This window comes from Macaca nemestrina, chromosome 7 (assembly GCF_043159975.1).
Source record: "Macaca nemestrina isolate mMacNem1 chromosome 7, mMacNem.hap1, whole genome shotgun sequence".
Lineage (NCBI taxonomy): Eukaryota > Metazoa > Chordata > Mammalia > Primates > Cercopithecidae > Macaca > Macaca nemestrina.
Window position 1 is genome coordinate 102,414,370 of NC_092131.1, and position 20,085 is coordinate 102,434,454.

Here is a 20,085-nt window from a genome sequence, read left to right on the forward strand (position 1 = left end):
CCGTTCAGGGACTCCCTTATTTAAGCTGAGAGCCTCTCCTTCCAGTATTTTGTAAAAGTCAACCGTTATGTGAAAAAAAAAAGAGATGAATTTCCGATTGTGTTTTTTTTTTTTTTGGCAAAACAAAAAACCACAAACATTAAAACACTGTGTATATTAAGTACATCTAGAAAAGTGTATGCAAAATATTTCATATTTAAATAGAAGGGACTAGAGCTCAATGCTGCTTGGCTCGGGGCTTCTCTCTACCTCTCCAGGTGGCGGGAGCAGGTGAGGGTCGGCATCAGCCCGCAAGGCCGGCGGAGGACTGTTTCCTTGCACCCCACTGCTGAAAAACGCCAAGGTCAATTTCTCAAGTCCGTTCATGGTGTCTTGGGATCCACGCTGGACGGTGGCTGCCGACTTTCAGCTTGACCTGAATTTTATTCCTAATCAGCTGTGTGATCTCGGTTGGTCCTAAACGTCTCCGAGCCTCCCTTTCATCTGTGCAGCTGGGCCTCCAGACCCCAACCCTCAGGCGGTGGTTAATCACGTAGACCTTATTCTGCGTGCACTTTACCACAGTTCACCAACCACCGAGCGCTGCGAGTTGTTGAAGCACCTGGAGCAACAGAAGACGGATGCGGAGACCGGAAACAGCCGGGGATGGGGACAAGGTCCAGCCGCGCTGTGGGCTGAAGGCTAGCATCTGCCAGCACATTCAGGTTCAACGGAAGGCAACGTTTTTACCCATCAGAATTGCTCAGGACGAGGAGACGAGGAGGCAGGGACATGGGCGAGGGAGAGAGCCTCGCTTGCGGCTGCGAGCCCCAACTCTTGGAAACCATCAACTGAGTATAAATTGAGATTTCTGTATAGGATGCCCCGCCCTCTCCACTTTCCTCCACCTGCGACGGGGTGTGAGACCCGGCACATTTTAGAAATGTGCCTCCGCTGAGACAGGTAGGCGGGCAATCTCGCAGGGACTTGTGGGCGTGGTGGGTGGGAGTGGTCACTTCCGCTGATCTTCGCGTTCCACACATCTTTGAATTGCGGTGAGAATCGGCGGCCACTACATTCAGATCGTCTCAATTCTTCGTTCCTGAAGGCGAATAAACTAAAAGTTTGTCATCACACCATTATTCGACCGCGGCAGGACTCGAACCTGCAATCTTCTGATCCGAAGTCAGACGCCTTATCCATTAGGCCACGCGGCCACCTGGTTCCTACTCTTCCTTGAGCAACTCATAAAAATGTTACCTCCGCCCACCAGCTAGCTCGGGACCAACCCACCTGCTCCTTGAGAGGGGGAGGTTGGCCTTTAGTTCGCAGTGTTCCGCAGGGAGAGCCCACCCAGAAGTCCCCTTTCTCCCCCCGCGGGCGGATCGCACCATTGGCGGCCCTCCTATTGGTCGCGCTGGGAGTCTCCCGCTTGCCTCTCGGGTAGCAGCGGGACCTAGTCGGGTGCAGACGGGAAGTTGCTGCTGCCAGCGAAGCGGACCGGCCGGGTGGAGGCCACACGCCACCCCGAGGCTGCGTAGGCCGCGCATAGGGGGACGTCGCGCCGTGGGCCTGGGGTCGGGAGAACCGCAGACCAGGAAGCACCGTGCGGACCGAGGTTTCCGGCGGGTTCGGCGGCGGGGAGGCTGGGTCGCTGAGCGGCAGCGCGGCCCCTCCCTCTCCAGTCGGGGAGCGAGGCCCGGAGCAGGGCGGCGGCTCGTCCCAGGGCGCACCGCGGCGCCTCTGCCGGGCGCAGGCGGGCGGCGGGGCGCACGGGGGTGGCCGCCCACGCCCGCTGCAGGACGCCCTCGGCCGGCTGGGCCGTGGTCCGGGTGTGGGTGGAGGTCCCACGGGACGGCGGCCCACCCTACGGGTTCGAATCCGGGTTCTGGCACTTCTCGACGCTAGGCTCTCGGGCCGCGCCGGTCGCGGTAATGGCAGCCACCATTTGCCGAGCGCTTGCCAAGAGCAGGGCCGCAAGACGTAGGCGCCCTGTGTGCTCCGGACAGCGGCCCTGTGTGACAGGCAGAATCCGTAACCCCATTTTACAGAATAGGATATCAGGGCCTAAGGAGCGTTGCCCAAGGTCACACAGCTCGAGAGAGCCAGAAGCGGGGTTCAAAGCCGCGTCGCTCTACTCCAGATACTGCTCTCTTACTCGCTGCCTTCGGCTTCCCCACGTGGGTCCACTGACGAAGCTGCGTGGACCCCGGTTCCCCCAGGAGGGGTATTGACGTTTCCCAAGTTTTGAGGCTTAACAGAAAATGCAACTGAGGCGCCTGGCACAGTGCTGGGGACGCAGTAAATGCTCAAGGAATGGTGACTATGAATACAGCTTTTACATATATGGTAAAATAACGCTTTATATCATCTGTCTCCTTTAGGATTTGGGGTGGAAGGCAGGCATGGTCAAACCCATTTCACTGACAGGAGAGCAGAGACAGGACGTGTCTCTCTCCGCGTCTTCCAGCCAATAAAAGCAGCCAAGCTGGAGTCCAAAGCTAGGTGTTCTGACTCCCAGCGTGGGGGTCCCTGCACCAACCATGAGCCGCCTGCTCTGGAGGAAGTTGGCCGGCGCCACCGTCGTGCCAGGGCCGGTTCCAGCTCCGGGGCGCTGGGTCTCCAGCTCCGTCCCCGCGTCCGACCCCAGCGACGGGCGGCGGCGGCAGCAGCAGCAGCTGCAGCAGCCGCAAGTGCCATCCTCGGAGGGCGGGCAGCTGCGGCACAACCCGTTGCACATCCAGATGCTCTCGAAAGGGCTGCACGAGCAAATCTTCGGGCAAGGAGGGGAGATACCCGGCGAGGCCGCGGTGCGCCGCAGCGTCGAACACCTGCAGAAGCACGGGCTCTGGGGGCAGCCAGCAGCGCCCTTGCCCGACGTGGAGCTGCGCCTGCCGCCCCTCTACGGGGACAACCTGGACCAGCACTTCCGCCTCCTGGCCCAGAAGCAGAGCCTGCCCTACCTGGAGGCGGCCAACTCGCTGTTGCAGGCCCAGCTGCCCCCGCAGCCCACGGGTTGGGCCTGGGCGGAGGGCTGGACCCGGTACGGCCCCGAGGGGGAGGCCGTACCCGTGGCCATCCCCGAGGAGCGGGCCCTGGTGTTCGACGTGGAGGTCTGCTTGGCAGAGGGAATTTGCCCCACATTGGCGGTGGCCATATCCCCCTCGGCCTGGTAAGTAGGGGCAGGGTTGGGGACATAAGTAGGCATGGGGGCCCAGCTTAATAGTTTGTTTCAGTGAACATTTACTGAGGTCCTGTTAATGTGCTGGGTGCTCACGTAGGGAGCACTGATGTGGTGAATTAGGACTAGACCCCTGTTTATGTGGGACTCACTTTCTGGTGGGAAGATCACAGGCAGTAAGCAAATACCCAAGTAAATGTCAGGCAGTAAAGGCCATGCGGAGAATCACAGTAGAGCGCTGTACATGAGACCTGTGGGAGGCCGCTTAAGATCACCATGATTTGGTGCCTTTACCCCCTCCCCTAATAGCGTCATGAGAAGTTAGTCTGAAAAGTCATTTGAACAGTGTTTCTTTTTGGGGAGCTATTAATTATTTTGGGCAGTAGAAAGCTCCCTTTTGTGGGACTGTCCCAGACAGTATAGGACATTAGCATCCCTGGCCTTTCCCATAAACGCCAGACCAACACCCCCCTCCCCACTGTCCCAGCCACCAACGTTTCCACATGGCCCCTTGAGGCGGCATCTGGTTTACCACCCCTAGTTGAGAAACATTGCTTCCTGCCCCCAGCCTTCCAAGCAGGCATTTTGGTCCCAAACAAGTATATCCAATCTCTCTTTTCTTTTTAAATAACTTTCTAAGTGCTACCCAAGTTTCTTTTTCAAACAATGATGGCAGTACTGTTTCTCCCCTTTTTTTATTCTTCATTCCAGGATTAAAATACTATTTACAACCTTAATGCTTTCAGGCATGGCCAGCAAAAAAGTTGGCAGTTTCTTTATTCCTATTGGAAGCTACATCTTTGTAAAGAAAGCTGCGAAATGTTAAATATGCAGTTGAAAATGGTGAAAACATGGCTAAATAGATAAGGTAGGCATTAATGGCTGAAAAGAGCAAAACTAGATGATTCTGCATTGATTGAATTCCAGTTACAATGAGAATCACACTACTTAGAATATGTAACTTGATGGTCAAAGTAAAGGGGAATACCGGCCATCATTTGGAAAGATAAAGTAGGCTTTGGTGGCTGAAAGAAAATTAGGAAATCAGTGACAAGAAAGATTTGTTTTTTGATCTGTTGGTCATTTTTGGCCAAGTTACCTCAAGTCCCCTTTTCTCTTCCTCCTCCTTTCTCTCCTTTTACCTCTCCTTTCCCTCCCTGTCCTTCCCGCTCTGCCCTCATTCTCATTCCATTCTTGCCAGTGGTACTCAGGGCATTGGCCTGATGGCAGAAGTCATTGTTAAGGCCTGGGCTCATGCTGGGGCCTTCCTCCTGGGAGTCTGACTGGTGGGTGGAGGTGGGTGCCACATGGTGCCCTAATAGCAGTCCACTTTGAACCTGGGCATGCCCCTGCTCCTTAACTGAGTAACATTAGGTACCTGACCATCCCACAGTTTACAATGGGAGGAGAAGCCTTCGTCAGCTATGAGCCTCCCACAGGGCAGCTTCTTCCCAAAGGCTGTTGGTAAGGGCTTTGGCCATCAGGCTAGAGGGACATCACTCCGGCTATCAACATTTATCTGAGATTCACAGTAAAACTAGTATTAATGGCATGGATCCCTACTCATCTTAAATTTGGCTTTCTTCTTTTTAATCACTAGTGTATAATGAGATGGCTTCATGCACAGCTGCAGAGCTGCATCTTGACACCAATGTGGCTTTTTATTGTAACCAAAGTCCCTGTTATCACCATGGCCTCAACTATTTGACATTCTTTAGCCTTTTTGTCTGTGTTGTTGTAAGGGCTTTGACATGCTGAATTAAAAGGTGGGGGAGATTTCTTTCAGTCCCTTGGCTTATTTTCACCATTTGGAGTATGAGTTAGATTTTGTCAGGTTTAAAACTAGGACCCTCTTGCTTTCTCTTTGAAAGAAATTAGTTTTATATGTGTTGAATCTGTTGAGGCAGATACTCCCTCTTCCATTCCATAAAGGTTGCAAGGAGCTCCTTCTCTGCAGTGTTGTCCACACATGGCCTCGTCACTCACTTTGATGCTGAGTGGGCCTTGACTGTTGAGAACAATCTGTGGCTTGCAACAGGCATTTCCTCAGTGGCCATTCCCCTACACCTAGCCTTGTGGATCTTGAGCAAACTGCAGCCTTTTACTGAATTAGTGTCAGGCCCCCAACAGGCCGCACTCATCCCTTATCCTCCCACCTCCACCTTATCACATGCGCATGCATTTTCTCATTCTGGCACTTTCCCTGGTCTCTCACTGAGGGTGAGATTCTCCAAGGTGTGTGATTTGTTCTTTGTCCACCAGAATCTTTTCAGCCATGAGATGATTCATCCTGTACATGTGTGCAGTATATGTCTTTTTTTTTTTTTTTTTACCAGTTCAATTAAAAAAAACTCCACTTTTGGTTCTGTTACTGTCTATCTCCTTTACTAGCACTTTGAACAGTAGCTGGTTTGTGCCTATAGACAACAAGGGGTTGATAATGTTCATAAAACCTCAGAGCTAGATGTAGACTTAGTGAACACTAGGTCTAGCAAACACCTTGATGGCCCAGACTGTAATATAATACCTGCGTGTAGGTCTAATAGCCCAGTAGTTCCATTTTTATGTGCAGAAGTTTAAAGAAGCTTTTGTAGCTCTTGCCCACCAGCACACACACCCACCCTGCTACACCTGACCTGTAGCTGAGTTAGGAGCACCCTTTGGTCTCACTTGTGTCCCCAGCTGCCAATACGCCATCTGGCATGTAGTGGTAGGTGTGCAGTGGGTGTTGTGGAGTGGAAGTTTAATGTCTCCATGGTGAACCTGCCTGCCTCTCGCCTCCCTCAGGTATTCCTGGTGCAGCCGGCGGCTGGTGGAAGAGCGTTACTCTTGGACCAGCCAGCTGTCGCCGGCTGACCTCATCCCCCTGGAGGTCCCTGCTGGTGCCAGCCCCACCCAGAGAGATTGGCAGGAGCAGTTAGTGGTGGGGCACAATGTTTCCTTTGACCGAGCTCATATCAGGGAGCAGTACCTGATCCAGGTAAGGTTCCTGGGGCCAGCTACAGGTTCTGGCATGGGATGGGCCAGGAGCCCGAATCTCAGTGGTTAGGGAAGGCACTGCTTGCTTGGCAAGTGTCTCTATTGCCTTTGCTGAAGCCACAAGGCCCATCTGTTGACCAGCTGTGCCTCTGGTCCCTGTGCCTAGCTGTTTATGTCCCCGGGAAAGCCTGGTATAGGACCTAAGTTGTCACAAAGTAATAATGGCCTTTATCTCTGTGGCATTTTAGAGCTTAGCATGGATCTTAAAGGTTTTGAGCCACAGCCTGGGCTCATTTCCTGCCTTAACCACTGATGACTATTATGAGGTCCTTAACATCTCTAAGTCTTAGTTTCCTTTTTTTTATAAAAAAGCAGAGATAACATAAATCTCATAGGATTAATAGGAGGGTTGGAACAATGCCTGCATGTCAAACACTCAGTACTCTGCCTGGTGTATAGTAGTGGCAATTCTTAATTTTATGAAGTGTTTTTTCATTGTATCTTCACAGCAGCCCTAGGAGACAGGTCGGGCGGGGGAGAGCAACCTTAGCCTATAGCTGAGGGTGCTGAGGCTCAGACAGCCTTGTTGACATGCCCAGGGCCACAGAGCTTATGAGTGGCAGGGTTGGGGCCAGACTAGATAGCCCTGAAGGCTTTGTTTTGGCCACTCTGTATCTACGTTGCTCAGAGCTACTACTGGAAGCTGGGAAGGACTTGCACGTTGGGTTTGAGCCAGGCCTGTATCTTAAAGGGTGGCTAGGATTTGGGAAGGCAGGCCCCTTAAAGGTGATGGGGCAGGCGTGAACAAACATGAGGATTCTGTATTTTGTGCTGGAGGCTGTGTGCTGGGAGGGGAGGCTGTTTGAGGAGCTGAGGTGGGGCTGGAGGTCCACACCACTAAGCAGTGGTGGGCTGGCCCCACAGTTGCAGCCTCCCTCCTTCCCTTCCCTTTCCTCCTCCTCCTCCTCAGGGTTCCCGCATGCGTTTCCTGGACACCATGAGCATGCACATGGCCATCTCAGGGCTAAGTAGCTTCCAGCGCAGTCTGTGGATAGCAGCCAAGCAGGGCAAGCACAAGGTCCAGGGCTCCACAAAGCAAGGCCAGAAGTCCCAGAGGAAAGCCCGAAGAGGCCCAGCGGTGAGAGCACACTGCCAGTGGGCAGGAGCATAGTAGCATAGTGCTTGGGACCCCCCTCACCAGCCCGTCTGACCCGAGGCCAAGCTGATCTGCCGTGTCCCTTGCTCTGGTTCCCCAGATCTCATCCTGGGACTGGCTGGACATCAGCAGTGTCAACAGTCTGGCAGAGGTGCACAGACTTTATGTAGGGGGGCCTCCCTTAGAGAAGGAGCCTCGAGAACTGTTCGTGAAGGGTACCATGAAGGACATTCGTGAGAACTTCCAGGTATGGTGCTAGAGGGGGCTCTCAGGAGATGGGCTGTGACACACCCCTAGCTGCGCTTGGGGAGATACAACTGCCAGGCCTGACCCTGAGACCTGGTGGTGGTAATGGGATGGCTGCCCACCTTGCGCCTTCCTGTCATCTTGTGCCAGGACCTGATGCAGTACTGTGCCCAGGACGTGTGGGCCACCCATGAGGTTTTCCAGCAGCAGCTACCGCTCTTCTTGGAGAGGTGAGGGGGAGCCCATGTGGGAATCTTTGGGGGTCAGTGGGTTCCTGGTACCCGGGCCTGCTGTAATCAGGTGGCGCTGGTTCTATCTCAGGTTGGGGACCTTAGCTTTTCCAGGCTGAAAGAACGGAGCCCTTCTGTCCAGTGGTGTCCATCTGGGCCCTGGACTCTGGATTTCTACAGAGGCCCTGAAGGGGAGGGCCATGGAGTTGTGCTTGTGTTTCATGTGCATGGTGCTGGTTTACTATGCACCTTCTCTGAACTAGCTCCTTAACCAAGGGCTTCATGTACATCATGCTTGTGTTTATTAATGAGTCCGTCTTATGAAGTGACCCTTGTGTAGCTGAAAATTCAGGTATATTTGTACCAAAGATACTGAAAGAAGAAAGAAGGGAAGAAAATTTGGCTAGAACTTTTGACCCAAAGCTTAACTACTAATAGCTTACTGTTGGCTAGAAGCTTTACTGATAACATAATACATATTTTGTATGTTATATGTATTATATGCTATATTCTTAAAGTAAGCGAGAGAAAAGAAAATGTATTAAGAAAATCATGAGGAGAAAATGTGTTTACCATTCATTAGGTGGAAGTGGATCATCATAAAGATCTCTGTCCTTCACGTTGAGTAGGCTGAGGAGGAGGGGGGTGGGGCTTGCTGTCTCAGGTGGCTAAGGCAGAAGAAAATAAGTGTGTAAGTGAACTTGCGCGATCCAGACCTGTGTTGTTTAAAGGTCAACTGTATTTTACCACCCAAGTTGTGAGGTTCAGGCATGATGTTTTTCATGTATGGGATTATTAGCACAGTGCCTGGCACACAGTCATTACTCCATGTGTGGCAGCCATTTTCACTTTTGCCATCTATATTTCCCACATTACCCCTGAGGATGGGATGATATTGTTCCCATTTTATAGATGAAAGAACTGAGACTCCAAAAGATGGGGTTACTTACCCAGGGATGAGTAACAGTGAGCTGGGATTTAATGCCTTGTCTGTTTGACTTTTGAGCTGTGCCATGTCGGTGGCTCGGTTGAGGCTTGCTAAACCAGCTCAGGGATTGGGCCAAAGTCTTGCCTCCTGTGGTCATTTATGGCAACTCCTGGTGTTTGCCTCCAAGGTGTCCCCACCCAGTGACTCTGGCTGGCATGCTGGAGATGGGTGTCTCCTACCTGCCTGTCAACCAGAACTGGGAGCGTTACCTGGCAGAGGCACAGGGCACTTATGAGGAGCTCCAGCGGGAGATGAAGAAGTCGTTGATGGACCTGGCCAACGATGCCTGCCAGCTGCTCTCAGGAGAGAGGTAGCCAGATCTTGGGTGGGCAGGATCTAGGCAGGGGTCTGGCAAGTGGGTGGCCTAGCCTTTGGCTTAGCCTTAGCCCTGCCCTAGTGGACTGACTCTGTAGGTACAAAGAAGACCCCTGGCTCTGGGACCTGGAGTGGGACCTGCAAGAATTTAAGCAGAAGAAAGCTAAGAAGGTGAAGAAGGAGCCAGCCACAGCCAGCAAGTTGCCCATCGAGGGGGCTGGGGCCCCTGGTGATCCCATGGATCAGGAAGGTGGGGAGCATGGGCAGGAGGTAGAGGTAGGGTAGGGGTTGTTGCTGGGAAGGTCCTGTGATTGAAGGGGTCCTTGGAAAGGGTTGCTCCAGCCTTCTGGAGATGAGCGGGTGGGAGCAGGTCTTACTGAGAGTTCCTTCTCCTGCTCCTGATTGTCTTCCCCCACCCTCACAGACCTCGGCCCCCGCAGTGAGGAGGAGGAGTTTCAACAAGATGTCATGGCCCGTGCCTGCTTGCAGAAGCTGAAGGGGACCACAGAGCTCCTGCCCAAGCGGCCCCAGCACCTTCCTGGACACCCTGGGTGAGCCCAGCCCACCCCCAGCAGTGTATCTAGAGTCCACCCTTGCACCATTCTCAGGACAGACCTGGTCTGGGTTCTGGCACAGAGGCATCATGCACATGTGTACTTATTGACCTGCTGCCATTCATTCACACTGTCTTCCAGTCCTGTTCTCATTTGCTCACTCTGGACTGGCTTACTGGACTCATTCAGCACTGTTCTGAGCACCTGCTGTGCACTGGCCCGTGGCAGCCACTGGGTGTACAGACTGGAACATAGCTCCTCCTTTCCAGTAGTTCCTTTTTTCTAGGAGAAGCCAGGCATGTAGACCAGCTAGTGCAGCTAGTGTCCATAGGTAGTTCTGACTCTGCCTGGGGAAATAAATCAAGAAGCCTTTCTTGAGAAGGTGCCCTTTCCTTTGAGCCTCATAGGGTGGCAGAGATGAGAAAAAGGGCAGCCAGGGTGAGCAGCAGGGTGCCAACTTTGCACTTGCATGACCCTGAGAGCAAGTGTCCTGAGTGCCTTCCTAGCTTCACCCTGGGCTCAACTCTGGTGAATAGCCTGCAAGAGAGCACCCAGAAGGACTGGTGTTTCTCTAGAGGAGTGGGGAGGGCAGATGAGCTCCCTCCTCTGGTCAGTTACACTGAATGAAATGGAGCTTGGGAAGGAGCCCTGCCCTGGGCCAGGGTATGCTTTTGTGTCCTGGCTTCTGACTAGTGCAATGGGACTGACTTAGTGTCTTTGCTTTTGAAATATTCTTCTAGAGGATTCCATGGGGGTCCTGGCTAAAGCATCCCAGAGGAGGGGATGGTGGCTGTAGGCCGGGGTCACCAGAAAGCCCCAGGGCTTTGGAGGGTGGGTGGGGCACATTGTGGGAGAGAGAACCTTCCCCCCAACAACTGCCCTTACCATTGTGACACTGCTGTCTTCCTGGTGGGACGTAGATGGTACCGGAAGCTCTGTCCCCGGCTAGACGACCCTGCATGGACCCCAGGCCCCAGCCTTCTCAGCCTGCAGATGCGGGTCACACCTAAACTCATGGCACTGACCTGGGATGGCTTCCCTCTGCACTACTCAGAGCGTCATGGCTGGGGCTACCTGGTGCCTGGGCGGCGGGACAACCTGGCCAAGCTCCCGACAGGTACCACCCTGGAATCAGCTGGGGTGGTCTGCCCCTACAGGTAAGGCTCAGGCCCAGGGGAGGAAGGGGCTGGAGCCTAGGAACCCCTTCCCCTGGCTGGTCAGCTCAGGCTAGTGGAAAGAGTTTGGGTTTAAGAGTCTGGGTTCAGAAGAAGGGAAAACAAAAAAGGAAAAAATTTAAAAAAAAAACACACACAAAAAGGCGTCTGGGTTCGTGGTTTTTTTTTCCATGGCTACCCTTACCCTCTGGATCTCAGAGGCCTTGGGAGGGAGTACGTTGAGATGTTCAGAGTGGGGAGGACTAAAGGCCTTCCTCTTGGGCCTGGCAGCACAGCTGCCTTCACAGGAACATGCAGAGGGCTGTTACAAGTAGCAGGGAGATGGGCTTTTTAAAAAATGTATATGTAATTCGAGTGATAATTATGGGCCAAGCAGTGCTTCCCTCATTTGTTCCCCAAGGAGCCCCATGAGCTAGAATGATTATCCCCATGTTGTAGTTGACAAAGGCTCGGTTGACTTGTTTAAGATCACAGAACCTGAGCTTTAGACAAGCAGGTGTTGGGGAGAAACTTACAGTGGCCCAGAATTAAGAGTCCTGGCTTTTCAGGGCAGCCTGAGTCTCTTGCAGGGCCTTGGGACAAAAGGGGTAAGACTGGCCTTGTTCCTTTGAGCCCAGTGGTAGGTGAGCTGGCAGGAGCCAGCCTGCAGCTGGGCCCTGGGTCCTGTCCTCTTGCTGTGCGCTCAGAACTTCTGGAGGCGGCAGTTCTGTAGTGTAAGAGGAACTTGGATTTGAGTGAGACAAGGCCTCGAACCCCAGCCTGCTGCCAGGGTGCTGTCATTTTTAGTTTGTCAAATCCTGTCTAAAACCTGGGGAAAGTGCTGTCTGGTTCTGCCTCAGAGCTGATTCTGAGGACTAAACAGAGAATTGTGGAAGGCACCAGCAAGCTGCCTGGCCCACAGTGGGCATATGGTAATCAGAGGCTGCTGCTGCTGTTCTCTGCCCAGAGCCATCGAGTCCCTGTACAGGAAGCACTGTCTCGAACAGGGGAAGCAGCAGCTAACGCCTCAGGAGGCCGGCCTGGCTGAGGAGTTCCTGCTCACTGACAATAGTGCCATATGGCAAACGGTGAGGGCAGGCTCTGAACCTGAGCTTTGGGGAGGGGAGGTCTCTGTATTCCACCCAGGGAAGGAGCAGCCTTTTTGGGTGGGAGGCTGGCACTGGTGGCTCACCCCAGACTGACCTGCGGTGTCTGAGTACCATGCAGGGAGGGGCTGGTGGATTGGGACCTACCCAGTCCCCTGCTTCACTCTCTTGGTCCTTGGACCACTCCAGGTAGAAGAACTGGATTACTTAGAAGTGGAGGCTGAGGCCAAGATGGAGAACTTGCGAGCTGCAGTGCCAGGTCAACCGCTAGCTCTGGTGAGCAGTGTGCCTGCTCAGGGGTTCTCTGGGTGGGTGCTGGGTGGAAAGGGCTTCCTCTTGCCCATGTAGTTCTTCCCAGCCAGAGTTCCCTAGGTCTTAGGGGGGGTTGGAGATGCCACCCTGTCCCTGGGAGGCCCCACACATGTTGGAGGACAAGGAGAAAGCCTGAGTGAGACCTCATGGCCATCTTGTCATTTCCCAGCCGATGACGACAGTTTCAGGCCCTTTTCCCACTCCCTACCCCCTGGCCCTTGCTGAATGCAGGTGCTGGAGCAGGGCCTGATCTAGGTGTGTGGCCCCCACAGACTGCCCCTGGCGGCCCCAAGGACAGCCAGCCCAACTATCACCATGGCAACGGACCTTACAACGATGTGGACATCCCTGGCTGCTGGTTTTTCAAGCTGCCTCACAAGGTGTGTCCTGGGTCATGGCCTGTCCTGTGGTGTGTCCTCACTCTGCTCAAGGCCCACAGCAGGCCTTCAGAGTGACACACCTGAGACTGTCCTTTTTGTGGGAATGACTAGTAGTGGGACAGAGTGTGATTTCAGGCACATACTGTCATGTCTCGGCTTTTGTTTTTCTAATGAAAGTTGGGTGGCAGGGGGTACATCTGGTAAGTGATAGATTCTGCCGATTTGTCACTATGTGGGGAGCCAGGTTTGCTTGTGTCTGTGTGTCCTGGGGGCGTGTGTGTGCGCATGTGTGCGCGCGCACGTTTGTGTGTGTGTGTGCGCGTGTGATGCAATCAGGGATTTGCCTCAGACTGCTGAGGTTCTGAGCTCAGTGTTGGGAGAAGTGCAGGTGCTCACATTGGTTCCCCACCCAGGGGTCTGCCACCTGCCTCCAGCCCCTGCTTCCTTTGCTCTGTCCAGGATGGTAATAGCTGTAATGTGGGAAGCCCCTTTGCCAAGGACTTCCTGCCCAAGATGGAGGATGGCACCCTGCAGGCTGGCCCAGGAGGTGCCAGTGGGCCCCGTGCTCTGGAAATCAACAAAATGATTTCTTTCTGGAGGAACGCCCATAAACGTATCAGGTGGGCCACCATGGGAGGAGTCCTGGGACGCCTTTCCCCCCTCGTCCCACCCAGGGACCTCTGACTAACCTTGGATTCCCAGAGGGCCAGCCTAGCTGTGGTCCAGAGGCCTAGCTACTTTTGGTCCTGGTGCCATGGACCTTGGGCAAGTCTCCCCTCTAGCTTCAGTTTCCCTGTTAACGTAAAAAGAATGGTGCTGTAGGACCATGAGAGCCCTTCGTAGCTCCCAACAGAACCTCTTGGTGTAACTGCCGGAGCCATGGGATATGGCTGAGGACCATGGAGAGCTGGTGGCCTATAAGCCCTGTTGGGGGCTGGGAGCTGGGTCTTGTAGTCTGGAATGGCAAATGTATTCATCTTGAAGGCCATTTCCAAGGTGATTGTGGCCACCAGCACTCTCTGGTGAGCAGAGTGGGTTTTGGGATGATGAAGTCTGCCTGTGTGTAGGAAGAGGTAGTGGTGGAAGGAGTGCCTCATGGATGCCCCCCAGAGAGGAGGAGGAGCTCACTCAGAGGTCTGGCCGGTTCCCAGATGGCTTATGCTCTTGACTGGTGTATCACAGGGCCCCAGGCCTTGGCTGAGCCAGGGCTCACGTTGAGTCCAGTTAGTGAGGCTGGGTAGGAGTATAGCAGTCCAGGAGGTGGGCAGGTGAGGGCCATGGTGGGATGCGGGATAGATTCTGCTTCCCATGGCTGTGCTGAGCCTCACTTTGTCCCCACAGCTCCCAGATGGTGGTGTGGCTGCCCAGGTCAGCTCTGCCCCGTGCTGTGATCAGGTATGGTCTGCTGAGTGGTTGTAGGGATAGGAGAACTGAGGTGAGGTGGTAGGTCCTAGGGCCAAAGCAACTAAGACCCATTTCCTTCCCCTGCACCCCACCAGGCACCCCGACTATGATGAGGAAGGCCTCTATGGGGCCATCCTGCCCCAAGTGGTGACTGCCGGCACCATCACTCGCCGGGCTGTGGAGCCCACGTGGCTCACTGCCAGCAATGCCCGGGTATGTGTCATCTGCACCTCTGGCCCCTGCTCTTCCTCTCCCAGGTCTGTAGAAACTCAGCTCTGAGGGCCTTTAGGTATTTAGCGAGGAGCATGAAAAGGATCCTGTGATCTGGGTCAGGCAGGACTCTAGTTCACTGCCTGACCCAGATCTTGGAGTGGATGGAAGACAGGAAAATCTGGCTTCATGATTCCTGTCCACTCCTTCAGTAAATGTGTTTTGGGCACCTGCTCCTGGCCAATGACAGGCGTAATAGCTACAGCTCTCATGGAATTTAGATGGGACCATGTAGGTGAGGGGTCTGGCATAGCGCTAGGCATAGAGTAGATTCTTTACCTGTCACCCCAATTGCTGATAGGTGGCTGTCTATAGAACTGTGGAGTTTCACCAGTGCTGTCTGGCATTCTCTAAAGCCATTCCCTTAGGAAAGGCTCTCAGTCAACTCTGGCTCCAGGAATAGGGTAGGAGGAGTCTCATTTGGGTATCTCACTCTTCCCACAGCCTGACCGAGTAGGCAGTGAGTTGAAAGCCATGGTGCAGGCCCCACCTGGCTACACCCTTGTGGGTGCTGATGTGGACTCTCAAGAGCTGTGGATTGCAGCTGTGCTTGGAGACGCCCACTTTGCCGGCATGCATGGTGAGCAGGAGCCGGGGTTGGGGCAGCCCAGCCCCTCAGGTAGCATATTGACAGTTCTGATGAACATTGGGCAGAATGTTCCTGAGTTTCTTTTCTCACTCCTGCTTATCTTCCAGGCTGCACAGCCTTTGGATGGATGACACTGCAGGGCAGGAAGAGCAGGGGCACTGATCTACACAGTAAGACAGCCACTACCGTGGGCATCAGCCGTGAGCATGCCAAAGTCTTCAACTACGGCCGCATCTATGGGGCTGGGCAGCCCTTTGCTGAGCGCTTACTAATGCAGTTTAACCACCGGCTCACGCAGCAGGAGGCAGCTGAGAAGGCCCAGCAGATGTACGCCGTCACCAAGGGCCTCCGCTGGTGAGGGTCCCTCTCCCATCCACTTTAACACCCAGGACCTGAGGCCTGCTTTACTGTCCTTTAGTATTCCCATCTGTTCTATCTCGTGCCCATTACTTGAACCCTCACCTAGCCCCTCTCCTTCCACAACTGTGTAACCTAGTTCCAGGATGATTTGTCCTGTTGTGATATTTGCTTGCTTTATGGTCAGCCTTAAACAGTTTTTCCTCATGGGAGTAAAGCTATACTTTTGGTTTACTGTCACCAAGTGGTAGCCTCTTGACAATTCTGATTATGCCGCATAATCAACAATACAGGGGTTGCAAACTCAGATGCCTACAGGGAATGAAAGCAAATGGAGTGGGTGGAAGACAGGAGTTGACAGGAGGGCGCTGTGGCAAACTGGAGCATGTAGGCTGATGTTGATACAGGAGAAAGCATTACCAGGCCTCCAGGTTACTTAGCCTAGCTCTCCAATTTGTTTCCTTTCATAGTACTGCATACTGTGTGCTCAGGGCCTTAGCAGACTCTGGAGGGTTCCAAAAGTGTGAGGGAAGAGAGGTACAACTTCCTGAGGTACAATACACTGTCCACATTTAATTAGCTGGCTCATTGTGGAAACTTTCTTATGAACAACTAAAAGTTAAGTATGTGATAAATGATATAGTGGTTGATGACTGTAAATGCAGGAAAGGGGAGCTGAGTATCATCCAGTGGATAAAGTGAGGTTGGCTAAGGCTCATACCGTGAGCAGCGTGTGCTGGTAGAGGCAAGAAAGGTGGTGGGGCTTTAGTTGTGGACACCTTCGAAAGTGTCACAGGAGTTTGGACTGCGGGCGCAGGTGGTAGGGAAGCCGTTTATACAAGTGAGTGACAGGTCTCTGGAGCCTTCAGGCAACAAGCCTTGTGAAATCTGCAGGTTAGATGGAAGCTGAGTTGTCTAGGGTTGTGGCAGTTGAGAAGGGTAAGCCAGGCCCGGCTGTTGTGTTTTCTGCTTCAACAAATGCCCCCTCCCCTTCAGGGTAGCGTATTCTTACCCCATCCCCCCAAATCCAGAGTGATGGTCCTTGCTGCCTCCTGAATATAAGGCCCGTGTTGGTCATTGGGCAATTCAGTGTCTAAAGAAACAGGACAGTAGGAATAGTGGTTGTTTGTGTGCTGGAGTCTTTGTCCTTTATTGGGCTACCATGGGGTGTCCCAGGCTTTGGAGCTACAAAAGCCTGGGCTGCATCTCTTTCTAGCTCCGTGATCCTAGGCAAGGCACTTAGCCTCTCTGAGCCTGTTTCTTCCTCTGAATAAAAGCCTTTAGGGGACTGGCATGATGCCAGTGTTTTTGAAAGTTGAAGTGATGTGAACATTCCACGCCAAGGCACTAGGTGTGACACAGGAAGCACTCCTGTGGAATGATGGTGATAACGCTGCCCCCAGGTATCGGCTGTCGGATGAGGGCGAGTGGCTGGTGAGGGAGTTGCACCTCCCAGTGGACAGGACTGAGGGTGGCTGGATTTCCCTGCAGGATCTGCGCAAGGTCCAGAGAGAAGCTGCAAGGAAGTAAGAACCTTCTTTGTGTTAAGGATGGAGGGAGGGGTCTGGGCTTGCCCCAGAAGAGCTTGGATGCTTTGTTTTTCAGCTTTGAGATGCTGAAAGACAGAGTCTGCCCTCTGTTTCTGGTCCCTTAGGTCACACTGGAAGAAGTGGGAGGTGATTGCTGAACGGGCATGGAAGGGGGGCACAGAGTCAGAAATGTTCAATAAGCTTGAGAGCATTGCTACGTCTGACATACCACGTACCCCGGTGCTGGGCTGCCGCATCAGCCGAGCCCTGGAGCCCTCGGCTGTCCAGGGAGAGGTATCTTGCTACCTTTGGAGCATAGGTAGAGGGGCCCCCGGGGAGGGCAGGGCAGGGCACAGGCTCCCTGTGGACCTTACCGATGTTCGTAGGTAGGGCCAGAGTGAAGCTTCTCTTGGGGCTTCTACCCTAGAGTTAATTGGTATGTAGCATAGCCCCTCTCACCTGTGCCCACCTTCCCTCCCCAGTTTATGACCAGCCGTGTGAATTGGGTGGTACAGAGCTCTGCTGTTGACTACTTACACCTCATGCTTGTGGCCATGAAGTGGCTGTTTGAAGAGTTTGCCATAGATGGGCGCTTCTGCATCAGCATCCATGACGAAGTTCGCTACCTGGTGCGGGAGGAGGACCGCTACCGTGCTGCCCTGGCCCTGCAGATCACCAACCTCTTGACCAGGTATGCGGGGCCCATGGCCTCTAGCCTGGCCATGTGCTCCTATGTGGGGCTTTGGGTGAGCGCTTCTTGGGCCAGACTGGGCAGTTTTGAGTTTTCATCCCCCTAGAAGTGAATGTTTCATCTTCTTATTTCTAATTTTTAAAAAGTTATAGAAGTCCTAAAAAGACTAGCCTGAATTTTTAAAAAAAGAGTTCTTGGGTTTGAAAATGTCAAATACCAAGACTGATCATTGAGGAAGCTGTGAGGTTAGGGGAATTATTCCAAAGGGTGGTACTCACACTTTTCTATTTTGAAAATCAAATGACAGAAGCCTTTTCTCATTTCATAGAAAATTGAGACGTTTTTCTTTCTCCCATAAATGTTTCCTTTCTTAAGTGTCAAAAGTTTGTTACTTGACTGCTAACAGAAAACATTGTTAATGGGGACACTCAAATGTGATTTTTTAAAATATCTTACATATTTTATATATTGAGTTGTATTTTCTTGTAGTAAAATTCCTAGTTCTTATGGATGAATTAAATGATATTACTGTTCCATGTTGATCTGCCACTCAGAACCAGTTTGGGAACCATGATCTATCCTGATTATTGGGTAAATAAGAGACGTTTACAATATTCAACATTGTTCCCGTTGCCCTCTTAATCATCTCCGGGGGGTTATGCTTAACAAAGCTAAAAGTCCTCATTTATGCTTCAAACTCTGGCCCAATTGGAAGTGATTTCGTATATTAATAAAATGTACCAAACTGGAAAAAAAAAAAACCAGTGTGTTGAGTCCATAATTGCATTTCAGCATCTCAGTGGGAGGTTAGGCTGCTGGATGGAAGACAGTGGTGGACCTTCACCTTTCTTGACTTAGCTAAGTGAACAGATGGGGTGTTGGACCAGGGGAAGCCCTGCTCTGAGGGGTGCGGGGTCATTGTTCCAGGAGTGATGCGTCTGTGTTCACAGGAGGGGCATGACTGTGAGGGGAGATTGGGTCTCTTTCAGGTGCATGTTTGCCTACAAGCTGGGTCTGAATGACTTGCCCCAGTCAGTCGCCTTTTTCAGTGCAGTTGATATTGACCGGTGCCTCAGGAAGGAAGTGACCATGGATTGTAAAACCCCTTCCAACCCAACTGGGATGGAAAGGAGATACGGGATTCCCCAGGGTGAGCACAACGCATTTGTTCCTCGTTACAAATAGGATCTGAGGTGGACTAGCAAGTGGGTTTTGGAGAACAGGAAGCTTGGGGTCCCAGAGATCACCCTCTTGATTCATGCTATATTCTAGGCTAATTTCAGTTTAGAAGGTGCCCTGTATCCACAGTGAATGTGACATGATGTTTCAAAAATGAAGACAGCAGAGCTTCAAATATTCTACCTGTACCTGTCCCCTACTTCAACCACAGCAGAAATGTTTAAAGAGGATTTATTCTAGAGAGTGCATTCTTAAATGACAGAAAAACAAACTGTGCTTTAAATACCAAACAAATCAGAAAGCTTATTTTCTATTTAAAATGTATCTAAGACAGACTTATTTTATATAAAAAGAAAATAGACCCTCCTAACATGTAACATTACCATTCGTGACAATTGTTCTCAACCTTTCACTCTCCTTTTTGACCTCAGCATTAAGCTCCTTTGCTCACTTCTGAGCTCTCAGTTACAGTTATTGAGGTGGCATCCTAACCAATTTGCACTATTTTTCAGGTGAAGCGCTGGATATTTACCAGATAATTGAACTCACCAAAGGCTCCTTGGAAAAACGAAGCCAGCCTGGACCATAGCACTGCCTGGAGGCTCTGTATTTGCTCCCATGGAGCTTCGTCGGGGCGGTGCAGGCTCCCAAACTCAGGCTTTCAGCTGTGCTTTTTGCAAAAGGGCTTGCCTAAGGCCAGCCATTTTTCAGTAGCAGGACCTGCCAAGAAGATTCCTTCTAACTGAAGGTGCAGTTGAATTCAGTGGGTTCAGAACTAAGATGCCATCGGTGTGGGCTGTAGGACAAGGGGCATTGTTGCTTGTTGGGTAAAAACGAAGCAGAAGCCCCAAAGTTCACATTAACTCAGGCATTTCATTTATTTTTTCCTTTTCTTCTTGGCTGGTTCTTTGTTCTGTTCACCATGCTCTGATGCAGTGCCCTAGAAGGGAAAAGAAGTAATGCTCTAACGTGATAAACCTGCTCCAAAGCAGTGGAAATAAAAAGAAGAAGAAAAAAAAACTCTATCTTCTCATCAAAGCCTGTGTTACTCATGCTTTCCCCCCTTTCCCACTCACAGGAGGTAATTATGTTGAAGAGGAAGGAGTCCTCCAAAGTGTAGAGTAAGGCAGTGCCACCTCCTTCTCTTAGGACTTTTGCTATACTGAGGAAACTCATGGGACAAAATGATTGATAGAGAAGAAGCTATTGGCATCAAAATGCTACATGACTCTCCCGAGTGCAGCTGCCAAGTGGGTAAAGGGAATGGATGGGGCCAGGTACATTACACCCTGGAGTGTGATCATCTGAAGAATGCATGTTCAAAATTCTTGAGAAGTCAGAAATCCAGGGCATTTGTATGTAAACTTCCAATTTTGAAATGGGAGTGGCCTACTAATTTGCTACGTATCAGATGATCCTAAGGTGAAAATTTTAGGTGCTAGAACTAAGGAAACATTTGGTTCTGTTTCAAAGATGATGCAGGGAT

General features: G+C 52.0%; 2 protein-coding genes and 1 non-coding gene across 7 annotated transcripts in view; 1 reads left to right on the top strand and 2 right to left on the bottom strand.

Annotated features, from left to right (window-relative positions):
• Positions 1-1,123: 1,123 nt before the first annotated feature.
• Positions 1,124-1,196, bottom strand: TRNAR-UCG (transfer RNA arginine (anticodon UCG)). The gene has a single exon. It is a non-coding gene; the product is annotated as a tRNA-Arg (tRNA).
• Positions 1,197-1,775: 579 nt separating this feature from the next.
• LOC105488334 (DNA polymerase gamma, catalytic subunit) lies at positions 1,776-19,624 on the top strand. Its single transcript, XM_011752282.3, has 22 exons — positions 1,776-3,151; positions 5,948-6,140; positions 7,110-7,277; positions 7,396-7,542; positions 7,692-7,771; positions 8,887-9,069; positions 9,173-9,324; positions 9,499-9,625; positions 10,549-10,785; positions 11,750-11,870; positions 12,078-12,164; positions 12,473-12,580; positions 13,040-13,200; positions 13,922-13,975; positions 14,080-14,197; positions 14,699-14,834; positions 14,951-15,197; positions 16,604-16,726; positions 16,855-17,023; positions 17,212-17,420; positions 18,410-18,570; positions 19,112-19,624. Exons 1-22 carry the CDS (start codon positions 2,523-2,525, stop codon positions 19,186-19,188), a joined length of 3,687 nt encoding a protein of 1,228 aa, XP_011750584.1. The 5' UTR covers positions 1,776-2,522; the 3' UTR covers positions 19,189-19,624.
• The window catches only part of LOC105488333 (FA complementation group I), an 80,151-nt gene continuing 79,518 nt past the window's right edge, over positions 19,453-20,085 (bottom strand). For all 5 annotated transcript variants that reach the window (XM_011752281.3, XM_011752279.3, XM_071100711.1 and 2 more), the window contains one exon: positions 19,453-19,539. In XM_011752281.3, coding sequence (XP_011750583.2) covers positions 19,477-19,539 — 63 coding nt within the window. In that variant the 3' untranslated portion in view covers positions 19,453-19,476. The remainder of the gene's footprint in view (positions 19,540-20,085) is intronic.